The sequence below is a fragment of the Aspergillus uvarum genome (genome assembly GCF_003184745.1).
Source record: "Aspergillus uvarum CBS 121591 unplaced genomic scaffold BO82scaffold_15, whole genome shotgun sequence".
Classification (NCBI taxonomy): Eukaryota; Fungi; Ascomycota; class Eurotiomycetes; order Eurotiales; family Aspergillaceae; genus Aspergillus; species Aspergillus uvarum.
In genome coordinates this window covers 340,788-355,576 of record NW_020291312.1, presented here as the reverse complement: position 1 = coordinate 355,576, position 14,789 = coordinate 340,788, and the positions used below count along the sequence as shown (strand labels likewise).

The 14,789-nt window shown below is 55.4% G+C and overlaps 4 protein-coding genes across 4 annotated transcripts; 1 reads left to right on the top strand and 3 right to left on the bottom strand.

Moving 5' to 3' along the window:
• Positions 1–118: 118 nt before the first annotated feature.
• On the top strand, positions 119–2,925 carry BO82DRAFT_279182 (uncharacterized protein; the record flags this gene model as incomplete). The annotated part of the gene is made up of 2 exons (XM_025631256.1): positions 119–697; positions 796–2,925. 2 exons carry the CDS (start codon positions 119–121, stop codon positions 2,923–2,925), a joined length of 2,709 nt encoding a protein of 902 aa, XP_025493876.1.
• A 5,746-nt stretch (positions 2,926–8,671) lies between these two features.
• On the bottom strand, positions 8,672–10,360 carry BO82DRAFT_306346 (cation diffusion facilitator family transporter). The gene is made up of 2 exons (XM_025632251.1): positions 9,214–10,360; positions 8,672–9,109 (listed from the first exon to the last, which is right to left on the bottom strand). Exons 1-2 carry the CDS (start codon positions 10,328–10,330, stop codon positions 8,868–8,870), a joined length of 1,359 nt encoding a protein of 452 aa, XP_025493875.1. The 5' UTR covers positions 10,331–10,360; the 3' UTR covers positions 8,672–8,867.
• A 518-nt stretch (positions 10,361–10,878) lies between these two features.
• On the bottom strand, positions 10,879–12,330 carry BO82DRAFT_38583 (uncharacterized protein). The gene is made up of 2 exons (XM_025638208.1): positions 12,227–12,330; positions 10,879–12,160 (listed from the first exon to the last, which is right to left on the bottom strand). The coding sequence occupies exon 2, from the start codon at positions 11,913–11,915 to the stop codon at positions 10,938–10,940; it is 978 nt and encodes a 325-aa protein (XP_025493874.1). The 5' UTR covers positions 11,916–12,160; positions 12,227–12,330; the 3' UTR covers positions 10,879–10,937.
• Positions 12,331–12,981: 651 nt separating this feature from the next.
• On the bottom strand, positions 12,982–14,443 carry BO82DRAFT_352732 (lytic polysaccharide monooxygenase). Its single transcript, XM_025634774.1, has one exon. The coding sequence runs from the start codon at positions 14,054–14,056 to the stop codon at positions 13,136–13,138; it is 921 nt and encodes a 306-aa protein (XP_025493873.1). The 5' UTR covers positions 14,057–14,443; the 3' UTR covers positions 12,982–13,135.
• Between the last annotated feature and the right edge of the window lie 346 nt (positions 14,444–14,789).

The window sequence follows — 14,789 nt, the reverse complement described above, 5'->3', positions numbered from 1 at the left end:
TTCTCGCTATTCATGTCTTCTTCCTTCCCCACTCACCCGTTCAACCATCGCTACGCCTTTTCTCTCGTTCTCCGGGGCTGACGATTGCTTCTCTTCTTTTTACGCAGCGACTCCGAACATGCTGTCCGCTCCGGTAAAATCGGCCAAGCGCATATCGTCGCTGTTTTCCTTGGGTTCGACCAGGGATAGTTCGGCACCCTCCTCACCTGCATCTCCGAGCATCCCGAAAGCGTCCCCCGACCAGTTACCGCAGGATGCACGTCCTCGCAGCGCCTCCCGATCAGCTCGTGTAGCCTCTAATCCTCAAAGCGACTACGGCGAGACCCGCCCGCCTCTTCCCCCCGGTCCCCACGATGGTTTTGATTTGGACGAACCCTTGCCGCCGCCTCCATCCCTACTGTCCGTCAATCAGGACCTGGCCACCAGCACCCCCGGCTCCTCCGACAGACCCCAGAGTAGCGGTCGCGGGCGTAGTGGGAGTCGACCGTCCAGCTCGGCGGGATTGTTTGTGCCAGGCGCCGGTCCGGACTCGCGCCCGAGCACCCCATCTTCTAAGCGGCGTAGCTGGATGCCCGGGCGAGCTCGTGCAAGCTCGGCTGATCCGCGCGCCAGCACCTCAGCCATGCCCAGTGCTTGGATTGCTGGCCTAGAGCAGAAAATTCTGTATGATCTGGAACCTCTGTCTCGAGGAGAACAGGTATGTGTGTACCGATGGTCCCCGGACGCGGGACTCGCTCGTGCATGGCTAGCCCGCTCATTAGCGTTTACTAAAACCCAACATTGGAAACACGCTAGATCCCTGAGCTGTGGAACGAAAATGGCGACACCTACGTATACCTGTTCCCCCAGAATACCGGCCGGCAGGCCTCGTTCAAGGTCCATTCGACGGTCTTTGCGGAATCTCCCTCCCTCCATTTCCTTGCTCGCGGAAACGAGCTTCGCAGTCCCACATCTCTCGAGCAACAAACAGGCAATCTGTCTCTGAATAGCCCCGTGGTTGGCCCCGCGTCACCGCCCTTGACACCTCAAGATCGCTTGGCCGATAATGACAATGACAGCTCTGGGAGCCAACGACTGGCCTACATGGACGATGAGAATCCCGAAGAGTTCCAGGAGCTTCATCTCTACCTTCCTATCCCCTTGAACAGCGACGTTTCCAACCCGAACACTCGACTCACCGGGGAGGATTTGGAAAACTTCCTTTTGTTCCGTAACCTTTTCGCTTTCCTGCTGGGACAATCTCTGATTGCAACGCCTCGATCTCCATCCCTCTTTTCCATCTTTATGGACGTTGCAACGCTACTCTCTCGATTTGAATTCACCAACTTCGATGGCTCCAATTTTGGCGAGACTGCGACGACCAGCTTTGGCAACTACTGTGAGGAACTGCGACTGGCAGATGTGCGCAAGAGCCGCGAGAAAACCATCGAGGCCATCGTTCTGGGTGAACGGTTGCGTTTTTACCCTCTCTACCTCGAGGGGTTCGTGCACGGGGTTGGCAAGCTGGACGAATTGAAGCAACTGAGAAGTCCCAAGTACGGCCTTATCAATCCCGTCACTCAGAAACGCTTGGAGCGAGGTTTCATCGATCTGGATACCCGTCTCCGGGTACTGTACAGTAAGCTCGACGATTTTGACTTCCCTTCCGTCTTCTCTGGTATCGCCAATTCGGCTACGTCGGTTGAGAGTAAGGTGGTGCGGTTCAAGAACTGGAAAATGGCGTTCATGGATTTCCGACGCTTCACGATGCAGTACTATCGCCAGAAGTACGGATCCTGGCCTCCCAAAGCTCGCTCGAAGAAGAATCAATTCGAGGAGAGTGGACTCAATCGCCAGGTTGTTAAGGATCTCTACAATGATTTCGCCAACCTTTACGATATGATGGTCGACCGGGCCGCCCTCACCACCCGCACGGTGGACATGGCAGCGGAAACAACAGAGACCTCCGACCCTGATGAATTAATGGTTCGGGCTCTCAGACAGGTTCTGAGCGAGTATGATCGAAGCACTCCTCCAGTTCAGCCTCCTATTCCATTCGATATTCCACAGTTCCCCTCGCTGCAGACGCTCGAGCGGAAACCAATGGACGCAAAGAAGGAAGCCAAGAAGCGAGCGAAGAAATTGAAGGATGCGGACATCAATGCCGTTCTCATGGGCTCTTACACCCGCGAGAGTCTGCAGCCCACCCCTTTCATCGAATCCTTCATGCAGTTTGAGCGCCGTTCGGCGCATGGCAAGAACATCAATGACATGATTGACATGCGTTGCGGACAATGGATTTTCTTGTACTGTGTCATTCAATCCCTGCCCCTGGTGGTGGTTGATGTGCAAGACGTCCGATACACGGATGCTGTGGAGTACTTCCTCTGCATTGCGCCCCGCGGTGGTGCACCCTGGATACAGAACGACGGTAAGACGGCCCGCAGTTGGTTTGGCGTGGCCAATGGCGCTGGTGTGGTTAGTCTGCCCTCCGATGTGGTTATCAACGGTGTGGAAGGCATTTACCGCCGCAGTCACTGCTGGAAGGTGGCGGAACAATGGGCGGAGAAGGATGCTATTCTAGCGCCTCCGACGATCGAGGACCCATACGACAACGAGTCCTCGCTGTCTTCACCGTACCAAGGCCAGCAATCCTCAGCAGGCTCATCGTCTGAGCAACAACAGCTCTCGGGCGGGCAGCCAACTCCCCTCATGACCCCCGGCAGTCTTGGTCCTCCTCCACCTGCAATTCCTCGGCTCAACTCCCCAGTCTTGAATCGGAGAGCAGAGCACCGCACCTCAATTTATCCGGGTCTAGAAGCATTGCCACTGCCTGCGGGTGTAGCCCCGCTGGATCCCCCGGCTCGACCCGTCAGTCGATTCAACCCCAACATGAGCTTCGACGACATTCTGAAGCAGGTACCGAATCAGCAGAAGAAGAAATAAGCCTTGGGCAAAAGAACGCGATAGAAGAATCTAAGGGTTTCTTTTTAGATGTGTATAATGTTGGAGAGAAGACTGGAGCTTGAAAGGGTCCCCCTTGGGGATATTTCTCTCCTCCTCTCGTGTTCCAACCCTTTTTTTCAATTCCTTGCATTACTAACACTGGTCGTTTCAGCTCTCTTGTATCCTGTCATATGCAGTTCCCTTTCCTATTGTCATTCTGTCCATTTTATTTGACCTCTCATACTGGGCGTGATACGTTATCTTGAACCAAAAGGCTGGAACGGCGTAAACGAGCATCTATCTGAAGTTTTCTCGGGTCGGGTAGCGACAGTCAAGAGCCAGAAGATTGTTTTAATATTTCCTTTATCTCTTTTTGTGTGGATTGGAGCAGAGCATGCGTTTGGTCAATGGCATTGGGATCATGAATCTTGCCTCTTGGAATCTCGTCCTTGTCTTCCTCTCTTCTTTTACTGTGTGCAATCCGAATTTCCCTGGGCATTTCCACTTATCTCCTCTACTCACCTTCCACTCTCTACTGTACTTCTCTTGTCTGTTTTTCTTGGAGGGGGGGTTGGGCTCCTGCAAATGTCGTTGCTCCGTGCCTGGCCGTGTCAGCCAGCCTGATTTGATGTGATTTACACCTTTCAGACGCATCATTGATATAGATAATAGGTCCTTGAAAAGGACTAGTCTTAATGTAATGCACCCTTCTATGGGGTACAAGATGAGCATATCATGGGTAATTGGCTGGTTGTGTGTAGCTAGTCCCTTTGTCAGTGATCCCTGTAATTCAGATTCACCGGCCCTAAGCTATACTGCTAGTAACTACATTATTGGCATTGGGAATCGACTAGTCTAATCAGTTTATCTATAATGTCTTTCATTGACACTCTGCTATCAGGTTGAAGTAGTGGTCGCCAATTAATACACAGTCCTGTACGTATACGCGGCGGGAAGGGAGAACCTTCGGCAAAGAATATATTTCTCATCATCCGAACATCCTACCACATATCACGCAGGACAACTTGGTCAACCTACAGCTAGCATCCATAATCCTAATAGCGTGTGCTATTCTCATTGCCATCCACTACTCAAACCCAGGGATCACTCTGCCAGATACCTTACCCACGTTTCTGTAAGAGAACTACCGCCGCATGGACAAGTCCAATTGGTCCACAATGGCCAGCAACGTGACTTTGGCTAGACCGGCGCAGACACGGATGGGGGGATGCACGGCACTTCACAGAAGTTGACTGCCTAGCAGTCTAGCAGGAGACATGACAGCAGAGTCCATCCTGCTAACGGGCTTGGGTGTATTCTGTTAAATTGGTGGTGCAGATGATCAAGGACCGGAAGAGACCGAGACGACCACTAGGCAACTATCCTTTGAATGGGGTGCGCATCTTTGTCCGGTACACGTGACACGAGACTTTCCGTGCCTTTGAGATCAGCCTCTCTCTACGATTCGCCTGCAAGAGTCGCAAGCTTGAATCGTGAGACTTATTCAGGCTCTCGTGGATCTACCGACCAGCGAGCGGCATTGACATGGTACTTTAGCTGTCCGCGCCGATGATTAAAGACATGTGAATCAAAACGACACTACACGCGCTGAATGCTCTATGAACAGTGGCGGCGACCCAGAAGAATGATAGCCTTGGACTCTGCCCTCCTTCCTTATAGTTCTGATCAGCCTGTCTCAAACTCCCTTCATTTGCTCAAACGACTACTTGCTGACTGAGAGCCTTTCTCAAAGTGACTAAGTTAGTCTACATGCACTAGCCCGGAGGCTGGACGTGAACCCTGAATTCTGCTCAGTAGTGGACCAATCCCCAGCCGCAGTGGAGAATACTGCGAGCAGACTCCCGACATGCAGCTAATTTCGTATGGCTTATGCTTCTAGCCAGTGACCGTCTGGCGTGGCGCACCTAACATTCGACACTATTTCGTCCCGGCTGACTGGCGCGGCTCTGCCCTTCAGCTCTTATTTTCCTTGTCGGCCCCAAGTTTTCCTCGAAACCTAAAAACCCCAGGAATATGTGGTGGGCCACCGTCAACCCTTGGGACCGAAGTCTCCGTTCCTGAATCAGCGTCCAGCACAGACAAAAACCATGTCTAGGTCACGATCTAGTATTGCGAGTGACAGCCATGACCGTTTGGAGCCCCGCTTGCTGAGAGCGGTTGAGAGCGACCAGTTTGCCACTCTGCAGGCCATCGTTGAATTGGCTCGCGAAACTGGACAACTCAACGATACCTTTCTGCGCATCGGGCTCATGCGCAGCTGCGAGCGCGGGTCCATCGCCGCGACCGAATACCTCCTTCAGATCGGTGCAAAGACGGACGTTGCCAGTAATCGGCCCTCACCGCTATTGCGCGCCGTGGAGCGGAATCACGTTCGCATCGTGCAGCTCCTCCTCGACCATGGCGCATCGACGGAAACCCCAGACAAAAAGGGCCGGACCGTACTGATGACGGCCGCCTGGAAGAACCATTGGCATGTTCTGCAGCTGTTGATTGCCCGCGGCGCTGATGTCAATGCTCGGGATCAGAAGAAGAGGAACGTCCTGCATAACCTGGCGGCGGACAAGCAGTGCGATTGGGGAGAGGATGTCATTGAGCTCCTGCTCAGTACAACCTGCACACTCGACGGCCTGGCTGGCCAGGACGAACTCGGCCGCACGCCTCTGCATTGGGCGTGTGCCACGGGGAAATTACGCTTCGCGCAGCTGCTTCTAACCCGACCGCATGGGCCGGTCGCAGACGTAAATGCCGTCGAGTGTCGGAACAAGACCGCGCTCCATATCGCGGTCGCTCATGGTCGTGATGACATTGTCCAGCTCTTGCTGGCGTACGACGCGGACGTCAACGCGCGAAGTGACGGTGGTTGGACCCCGCTGCATAATGCGTGCGACAGAGGCTCTGAGTTGATTGTGCGTATTCTTCTACGTGCTGGAGCCAGCATCAACAGCCAACTGCTCAACGGGGTGACTCCCCTGCACCTGGCTGCACAAGCTGGTCACCGCGAGGTAGTAGAGTGCCTGCTGGAGCAGAAGGGTCTAAAGCAGAGAATTCGGGACAACTTTGGCAGCACACCATTCCTGCGGGCAGCCCAGTTCAAGCGGAGAGACATAGTATCTCTCCTTGCCCCGTTCAACACTGTTGAGGCTCTCTCTGCGGAGGCGAAAGGCGCATGTGAAGCATTCGAGGCTACCGTGGTCGATTTCGGTAATTTCCACAACGAAAATCGGGTCAAGAAGACGTCGGTCTTCAATCTTCTCTACGGTCGCGATGCCGAGAACCCACGCAAACAGGCATTTAGCACCCTACCGGCGGATAGTCGGGCGACTGACTTTCGTTGGATCCATCTTCCGGCGAACAATTTGACATGGGTTGAGGCTCTTCTTACCAAGTCATTCATTGAGGAGGGGGCGCACGATGTGGAGAGCTTCAAGGGACTGGAGAAATCCTTCCGTTACCAACATCAAGGACAACGAACACACTCGCATTTCATGCGTCCTCTGTGCCAGAGCACCCCTCGTGCACCACGATTCCAGGAAGATGACAGTTCTGAGGAAAAGACGGTCGAACTTGCCCCTCAGATTCTCATCAATGGACAGACCCACGAGGCACCGGGCACTCCGAAAGGTAACATGCCTAGAGGTCGGAAACTGAAAGAGCACGGAAGCAAAACTGAACGTACCGACTCGATCTCTGACAACCCGGCGAAGAAGGGGAAGGGTGCGACCAAGCGTGGCAAGGCCGGGGGAGCACAGTACAAGCATGAGTCTAAACACAACCACGGTATCGATCGGAACGACAAGAATCGACCTGTGCTCTCTCTGTGCAAAGACTCAACACGCTCCAATGCGTGCAATGTGTGCATGTTCATGCCGTATCTACACTTTGAAACGACCGAGAGACGCCAGAAGATGCAAGACGCCATCCAGCGAGCTGAGACGCGGTGTCTCGCGCGGCCTAGCCTCACCCGGACACCTACGCGGGATGAGCTCTTGATCAGCGCGCATTTAGCATCGTCTACCACGTCGCTTCACATCCGACGCACGCTGGATCAGTTCTTCTACCCTAATATCGACACGCTGACACGAGATCAAGACCAGGTCGTCTACCGGTACCAGACCAAAGGCCAGGGTCGCGAGCGGTTCCTGTCAGAGCCCAAGATCTTCATGGTCGATCAGCTCTGGATGTGGATCCTGGGAACCGGGTTGATCGTGACCAGCTTCCCCGAACGGTGGGAGCAGCCCAAGAACGACCCGCTCAACGTCCTCGATGGGATCATTGAAGACATCAACTCCAAGACCCGGGAACCCGTCAAGTCCGTCTACGATCTGGCTATCATCATCACCACCCGCTGCTCGGGGGTGTTTGACCGTCATCGCATGGGCGACGAAGAGTACCAGTTCTTGGACATGTTCGAGGCGTCGATCGGTGTAGCCACGGACCGCGAGACGGTCCTCTTCAACCAGTTCAACCGGGACTCCGCACAGGCGTCCGACTGGCTCAGGAACCACCGCAAGCTCGGCCGGTTCGCTCGGCCGCCGCCCAGCAAGGATCGTGACGCGGTTACCGCTGCAGAGCGCCGCGGCAACAACACCGATGCTGCGCGCGACGAGTACTGCGACGCCGCGATCGGAGACGACCACGAAGAGGACGAACAGCCGCTGTTCGTGGACAACCTCCTGGACATCGGCCAGGAGACGGATCTCCTCTCCGAGGCCAAGGACATCCGCGACGAGCTCAACATGATCCGCACCGTGCTGCAGCACCAGCAGCACGTGCTGCTGGACTTCCAGGAGGCCATCTGCGAGATCTACACGGGCCAGCACCGGTCGCAGTCCGAGATCAAGAAGCGGTTCAAGGAGCAGCAGCGCACCATCGACATGCACCTGAAGGACATCGACCGCATGGACAAGCAGGCCGAGCGCATCTACTCCTCCATCACCGATCTCCTGGACCTCAAGCAGAAACACGCCAACGCCTTCGAGGCCCGCTTCGCCCGCGACCAGGCCGCCGGCACCACCCGCCAGGGCAAGATCATGATGGTCTTCACCATCGTGACCATCGTGTTCCTGCCACTGTCGTTCATCACCTCCATCTTCACGATCAACCTGGCCGAATTCGGCGGAGCTGATGGTGGCAGCGGCGGCGGCAGCACCGGCCAGCTGCATCTCTCGTACGTCGCCAAGTATACCTTCGGCATCGGTTTCGCCATCTCCATCCCCCTGATCATCCTGGCGCTCTTGCTGGATGACATCGGGGATGCGTGTCAGGAGGGGATCCGGCGGTCGCGGCGGTGGATGGTGATGCAGCGCGGGAGGAGGAGCCGGTTACGTGGTGGTGGGGGTGGGGGTGCTGCTGCAGCTGCAGCAGTACCAGGGAACCTCGTGAGAGATGAACAAGATGGGATCCGCACGACGGGGTACGAGATCGAAAAGATCCTGAGTGGGAACCGGTCGATACGGAAGAGTCTCGATACGGACTTCGCGGGGAGTCTGTTGCCCATCTCCACGCGGGAGACTGCACGGAGGGCCTGATTCGGTGGCTTGGCTTTTATGATAATGATGATGAGACATGATATGAATGATAGCTGCGTATGAAGGGAGTTTTGGGGTGTGCCCTAAAAGTGGCTTTCATGTTTTAGGGATCTGTCTTTTTTTTTTTTTTTTTTTTTTTTTGGTGGAATCTTGGGGGTTTTCAGGGTTTTCTGAAATGCTCCTCGCTAAATGAATAAGTCGAGTTCGTATTTAAATCGTATTCTATATTAAGCTATATTCTTCTCAGAAGAGATGTAGCAGTAGACACCACATATACAACATAACACCAGCGACACCTGGTGTAGCATCGAACCAATGCCCCTATCAAAGAGACGCGCGTGATCATCTGCGTATATTTCAGTCCGATCACCTCTGTGACAGTAGGTACGCAACCTAAAGCTCCTTTTTCAAGAAATGCTCCGGCTTGTGCGTGGTCTCGTAGTCGACATGGACGTAGGCGCGCTCCACGTCCGGCAGGGACTCGAGTTTGGTCTGCAGCTCCTCGGCGACGTCGTGGGTGGCGCGCAGGGAGTCGTCGGGGTCCATGACGATGTCGACCTCGACGACCAGGCGGGGGCCGGAGGTGTAGGCGCGGACGGTGTCGATGGCGGTGATGAGGGGGGAGTGGGTCATTGCTTTGTGTCCCGGAACATTGATTAGCGGATGATTCCAGCCAAAACGGGTGTGCCCGATAGACACGGAACCAGAGCAAGGAGGAAGACAGGGCAAAAAAACTCACAAATATAAGTGATCAGCTGCTGCATCTTGGTATCGGCCGTGACGCCGATCAGGAGCTGGAACTCGTGGTAGGCGGTATGCAGCCACAGCGCGGAAACGAGCACGGACAGCAGAATCGCGCCGGCGGGATCGATCCACCAGCGCAGCTTGCTGCCGCCGACGGAGGTTAGGATGCCGAAGCCGTTGATGAACAGGTCGTTGCGGTGGTCCTCCCACAGGATGCGGACCTGCGAGTACTGGTCCTTGAGGGCGAAGCAGTACAGGAAGAGGGCGAACTTGGTGCAGAAGGCGACGATGACGGCGACGACAGACGGCAAGTGGAACGAGCCGGTCTCGCTCTCGGAGCCCTCGGCGAGCTCGCGCACGGAGAAGGCAATCAGGATAAAGGAGACGGCGGACATGAGGAAGCAGAAGCAGATGTTGCCGGCGGTCTCGATGCGGGCCTTGCCGGCGGGGAACTTGCGGGCGTCGACGCGGTTGACGGCCTTGTTGGACAGCAGCAGCGTCAGGTTGGACATGGGGTCGAAGACGGCGTCCGCCATCGTCGTGAACAGCGACAGCGACGCCGACGAGATCGCCCCGTACAGCTGCAGCACGCACAGGATCACGTTCGCCGCGAAGCTGCCGTACACCGCGATCCGGTACTTCAGCTGATTGCTGCTGTTCGTCTCGCGCGCGGCCCGCACGTGCTCCTCCACCGGCTTGAGCATCCGCTCGATATTCTCGTTCTGCGTCTGGTAGAACCCCTGCAGTTGCCGCGAGGCCAGCACCCGCTGCACGCCGCCGCCGCCGCCGATGTTGGTTGACGGGAGGCAGGAGGTTCGTTGCTGGACGGAATCGCGTTTGCGGGCCGTGTTGGCTTGCGGCTGGATCTGCTCGATCTCCTCGGGGGTTTTCAGTTTCGAGGCCAGTTGGAATGGGTCGTTCTCCAGCGTGTAGCGCGGGGGCGGCTGGCTTTCCTCGTCGCTGCCGATGCTGATGCGGCGGTGCGGCGCGGATGGCTCCAGGGCGGTGGTCGTGGCGGCATTGTAGGCAATTGAGGTATCGTGAGAGATATGGGAGTGAGGATGGAGATGAGTGAGGGGCACCGACGCGCCGTGTCGATGCGTTTCCTCCATTTTGTTCAGTGGGTGTGGTTGGGAAACGGGGTCAGGGGGGTTGTGGAGGAGGAGGAGGAGAAGGAAGGAGGAGAAAGTTATCAATCGGCTTGATCTTCTTATCAGACATGGACACTTATCCCATTCGGGCTAGTGGATGCAGACCCTGAGTCAGCTGTCAGGGGCATTGCATCTTCCCGATTGGGAAGTGTAGAAGTGAATCTCAACAACAATTCGCCTATCTTTGCCTCGATGGTGATAGCACTCGATACCATGAGATGTATCTGCTCTACGTTCGACTACGCAGTACAAAGGCTGATATCAGTTCAATTTAGATCCGTATTATCACAGGCTGAGGACAGAAAAGTCAATCTCCCGAGTCAACACAAATTTTTAAGATTATTGGAGTCCAGTTTTCATCCATATCCCGAAGAACAAGGCAATCTCACGGAATCACACAAAGAACAATGTAGAAAACAATCTGAAGAAGTGAGGTTCAACTCATAAGCTGCTCACCCAATCTTACCACCGAAAACTACCACCTTGAAGCAAGCAAACCGAACTCACTACCAACCTCATCAGCAACAGCAACAACTGGAGAAACCCGCAGGGCCCGTAACATCACCCCCTACTCCGACTCCGAATCCACTTTCTCCTCCTCCGTCGGCATGTAGCGCGCAACGAAGTCCCCGGGCAATCCAGTGAGCGGGTCAGTTCTGCGGACGGACAACAGCGCCTCGGCCAGATCCTCGACGTACTCGCGCGGGACGTCGGCCTTGGAGTTCTGGAAGTCGGCCAGCCCCGAGCGCCACGCGTTGACCTCGACGACCATCTTGCGCATGTGCGAGTCCCGTTCAAACATGGTGTAGACGAGCCGGATGACGGAGACCCCGAAGAGGCCGCGGTGCTTGCCCAGCCAGCGGTGCAGGTACGCCAGCAGGTCGGACTGCAGCAGGAAGCACTGGAACCGCTCCGAGAAGCGCCAGAGGCTGAAGAAGGGCGCGAGGTCAGGCAAGGGGCGGCCGCCGAACGGATCGCCGTTGCCCATCCATTTGAGGAAGTGCGAGAAGGTGGTCGGGCAGACGTCGGGAAGGTGGATGAGGCGGGGCTTGTGCTGCTCGCCGCGCTCGGCGCACTCGACCATGCAGAATCGATGAAAGTTGGGGCTGCGCACGAGTAGGTGGTCGATGTCCACGTGAAACTTTACAGGGCTCGGGCCAACGCGGAAGATCGCGATGTTGCAACGGTTGTATTGCTCGGCGGAAGCCTGGAATATATGGTAGAGATCGGGGTGGATGAAATGCGCTGGGTTGGCTCCAGCTCCGCCGGCCTGGTTGATACCTGGCTGGGCGGCACTCGCGTGGTTGGCATTCGCATGGTTAGCATTCGCCCAGCTGACATTCGCCTGGCTAGCATTCGCCTGGGCGGCACTCGCTGGGTTGACAGTCGCCTGGTTGACACTCTCCTGTTTAACACCACCCTGATGAACACCACCCTGAGCAACACCCTGATTAACACCACCCTGACCGACACCAGCCTGCTGTCTCCCGCCGCCCGCCTGGCCATTCGCACCAGTCCCAGTGTTAACAACACGCTGACCGCTCATATTCGCGCGGCCGCTCGCGCTAGCCGGGGTGTTAGGACGGGCTCTCTTCGAAGCACTGTTGCTCGTCCCGTATCAGCCAGAGAATCCAACTACCCAAAATGCAATGGCTCACTTACGGTGCATGATCAGGGCTGGTCTGCTGGCTGGCATCGCGCCGAGAAGCCAGAGGTCGAGGACGTAGGGAAGGGTGGCGGGGGGGTGGATTGCCCTGGGGAGGCTGGGCTGGCTGCTGTGGTGTAGTCATTCTGCTTTGTGGATTAGTATGGTGTTGAGCTGGGAGAGAAGATAAAGCCACAGAGGTGTCAGCTTACTTGTTTTTCTTTTCGAGACGTGGTTTCTAAGAAGGATTGAACGAGGCTTTGGTTGGTGGTTTTGACAGTTGGACCCCAGTCCTGGCTCGACGTGTCAAAGACGCAGTGTATCTGTATTGAGTACCAACACGAGATCCTCAACAAACAGCCGTAGTCGACGAGCTGAAGAACGAAGAGAAAGAGAGAGGTTGAACAAGAGGGGGAGGGAGAGGGAAGATAAACAGGTGTGAGAGAGGTGAGATAAATACCCAAGCAAGGGAACGTGTGAGTTAGTTTTTCACATTATTCACTCTTCAGAGGTCTACATTCACTCGGATCCACGCAGGATCCCAGTGGTAGAAGCTCTCAAGTGAATGTCTGCGGCGGGGAAGGGTGGGGAGGAGGTGTTGAGTTCATCTGGCACGTACACGCGGTCCCCTTCACGGAGCATGCGTGAGTACACGGGCAGCCAGGACCTGAATCTCCATACTGCGAAGTTCTCCATGCTCGTGGTGGGACAGTAAGTCTTTGTCAGAACCTTTCCCAGTGGCCAGAGGATTGTCTAATCTAAGTAAGAGGCTTTATGCGTCTTAGACTGTTTGCTTGCAAGACCAGTGACATGGGCTTAGGTCAAAGACTCGAGCGGCCTGGGCATATTACTTGGAAGCAGACTTGATGGTTGCTAGGCGATGGCTATAGACCTAAACCACTTGGTCGTCAAGACCAATTAATACTTGCTGTGGATGAAAGCTATATGCTACTTATCAGAACTGTTTCATGGCTGTCTGGAGAAATTTAATAGAATTTTGAAGTGACTAATCTTAACAAAGAAGATCTAATAAAAGGCAGGTAATCTAGTTGCGATCTACCTCTATCCTAACATTTGCCGGTACAGAGCAACGTACCTCCACCTCATCCCCAAATCTCAATTTAGTTGGCGTAGTTGAGAAGGGCCTTGAAGACGCTGGCAACCCAGGTGAGCTGCTCCTCGGCGGTACCGTCGGTAGGCAGGGAGACGCTGGTGGCGGTGGAGCTGGAGACAGCAGCGGCAGTAGCAGTCTGCTTCACGCTGGTGGCCAGGGTGGTGGGACCGGAGGAGGAAACGGGAGCAATGTTGTTGGCAGCCGCGGGGGAGGTGACGGCGGCGCTGGCAGCAGTGGTGGTCTCAGCAGCGCTGGAAGTAGAGCTGGAAGCAGCGCTGGTGGCAACAGCCGCAGCAGCGGAGGAAGAGGAGGAAGAAGAAGAGGAAGAAGAGGAAGAAGAAGAAGAAGAACCGCTCAGGGTGAAATCAACGCAGGACTCATAGGTCTGGTCAATGGAGCGGGCATCCCACCACCACTGAAGAACACAAGCACCGGCCTCGTTACACTTGTCACCGAGGTCAGTGGGCATGGTGACGCTGAAGCTGGTCTCGTTGGCGGTCACACCAGTAGCGGTGGAGGCGTACACGCTCCAGTAAATCAGGGGCTGGCTAAGCATGGTGTTGGTGGCAGTGTCGACAACGGAGACGTTGGCAGTACCGGTGTGAGGAGCGCGGATGTCGACGGTGAAATCGATAACCTCACCGGGCTTGTAGGACTGGACGTTGGCCGTGTTGTCGGCGTACTTGTAACCCTTGCAGAGCCAGATGTCGCAAGCCTCGGCGTCGTAGTCGCTCTGGCCGCTGGTGATCTGTAATTCACCCTGGATGTTGCCGTAGTTGTCGGCCTCCTGGTTGTTGTACACCTGCTGGCCGCAAGCCTTCTCCATAGCAGATCCGGGCATACGGGGCTGGGGACTGGTCACGAAACCGTGGGCGTTGGCCATGGACACAAGTCCAGCGAGGGCGAGGATAGAGCCGGTTTGCTTCATTTTGATCGAAGGTGATTTGGTAGATAGAAAGAATGTAGTGAAGGATTCGGGTATACCAGTATACCGGTTGTTTCAAAGAGTGGAAGGTTTAAAGAATGAGATGGTCACAGACCGGAAGGAGAAAAAAGAATGTCGAAGAGAAGGACGAAGTGAACAGACAAGCCTGCGTGTAGTGAGAAAGATGAAAAGTTCTCGAGCAGAAACAGCGAGGTCCGCCATCCTATATACCAAGAAAACGGTGCCTGGACCAGCTGGAGCAGCTTCATTCGGAGGTCGGCCGTGAAACGGTTCTTGCGTCTAGACAGAACCCTCTAAACCCTTGAAGAAATAATGACAGGGTGCCTCTCCACCGGGACATGGCACGATAGATTGACAGGTCACTGATCGAGGCACATCAGTGGCCATAGACCGAGAGGCATGCAGCGGTCGCACGTACCAGATCGGTATGGTCCCAAGCGCCGTGCGGTTTCACGTAGATGGGCGTGAAACAGCGGTGGAGCTGCGTCTTATTAGCAGTGAGCTCGGGATGCTTGGCACAGTTAGGGTTTCACCTACATTAATTCCGCGCCTTGCCCAGCCAGACATCGATTTTCATGCTACACGCTCGTCTCTCTAGCGGGCACTCCTAAATTTCCTGGCCTTGCTTTGCCTCCCCTTCTCCGAGTCTCCGTTATCTAGGCAGGGATTTTTTTTCAGCCCGATGACGGCGGATGGCGCTTCCGGTTCGAGCTAA

Excerpts from the sequence above, each read along its gene's own strand:
- BO82DRAFT_306346 (XM_025632251.1), bottom strand. The coding sequence starts at position 10,330 with ATGGAGGAAACGCATCGACACGGCGCGTCGGTGCCCCTCACTCATCTC. Across the intron at positions 9,110-9,213 it reads GCAGCTGATCACTTATATTT|CAATGACCCACTCCCCCCTC; the intron begins GTGAGTTTTTTT and ends CGGGACACAAAG.
- BO82DRAFT_38583 (XM_025638208.1), bottom strand. The coding sequence starts at position 11,915 with ATGAGCGGTCAGCGTGTTGTTAACACTGGGACTGGTGCGAATGGCCAG.
- BO82DRAFT_352732 (XM_025634774.1), bottom strand. The coding sequence starts at position 14,056 with ATGAAGCAAACCGGCTCTATCCTCGCCCTCGCTGGACTTGTGTCCATG.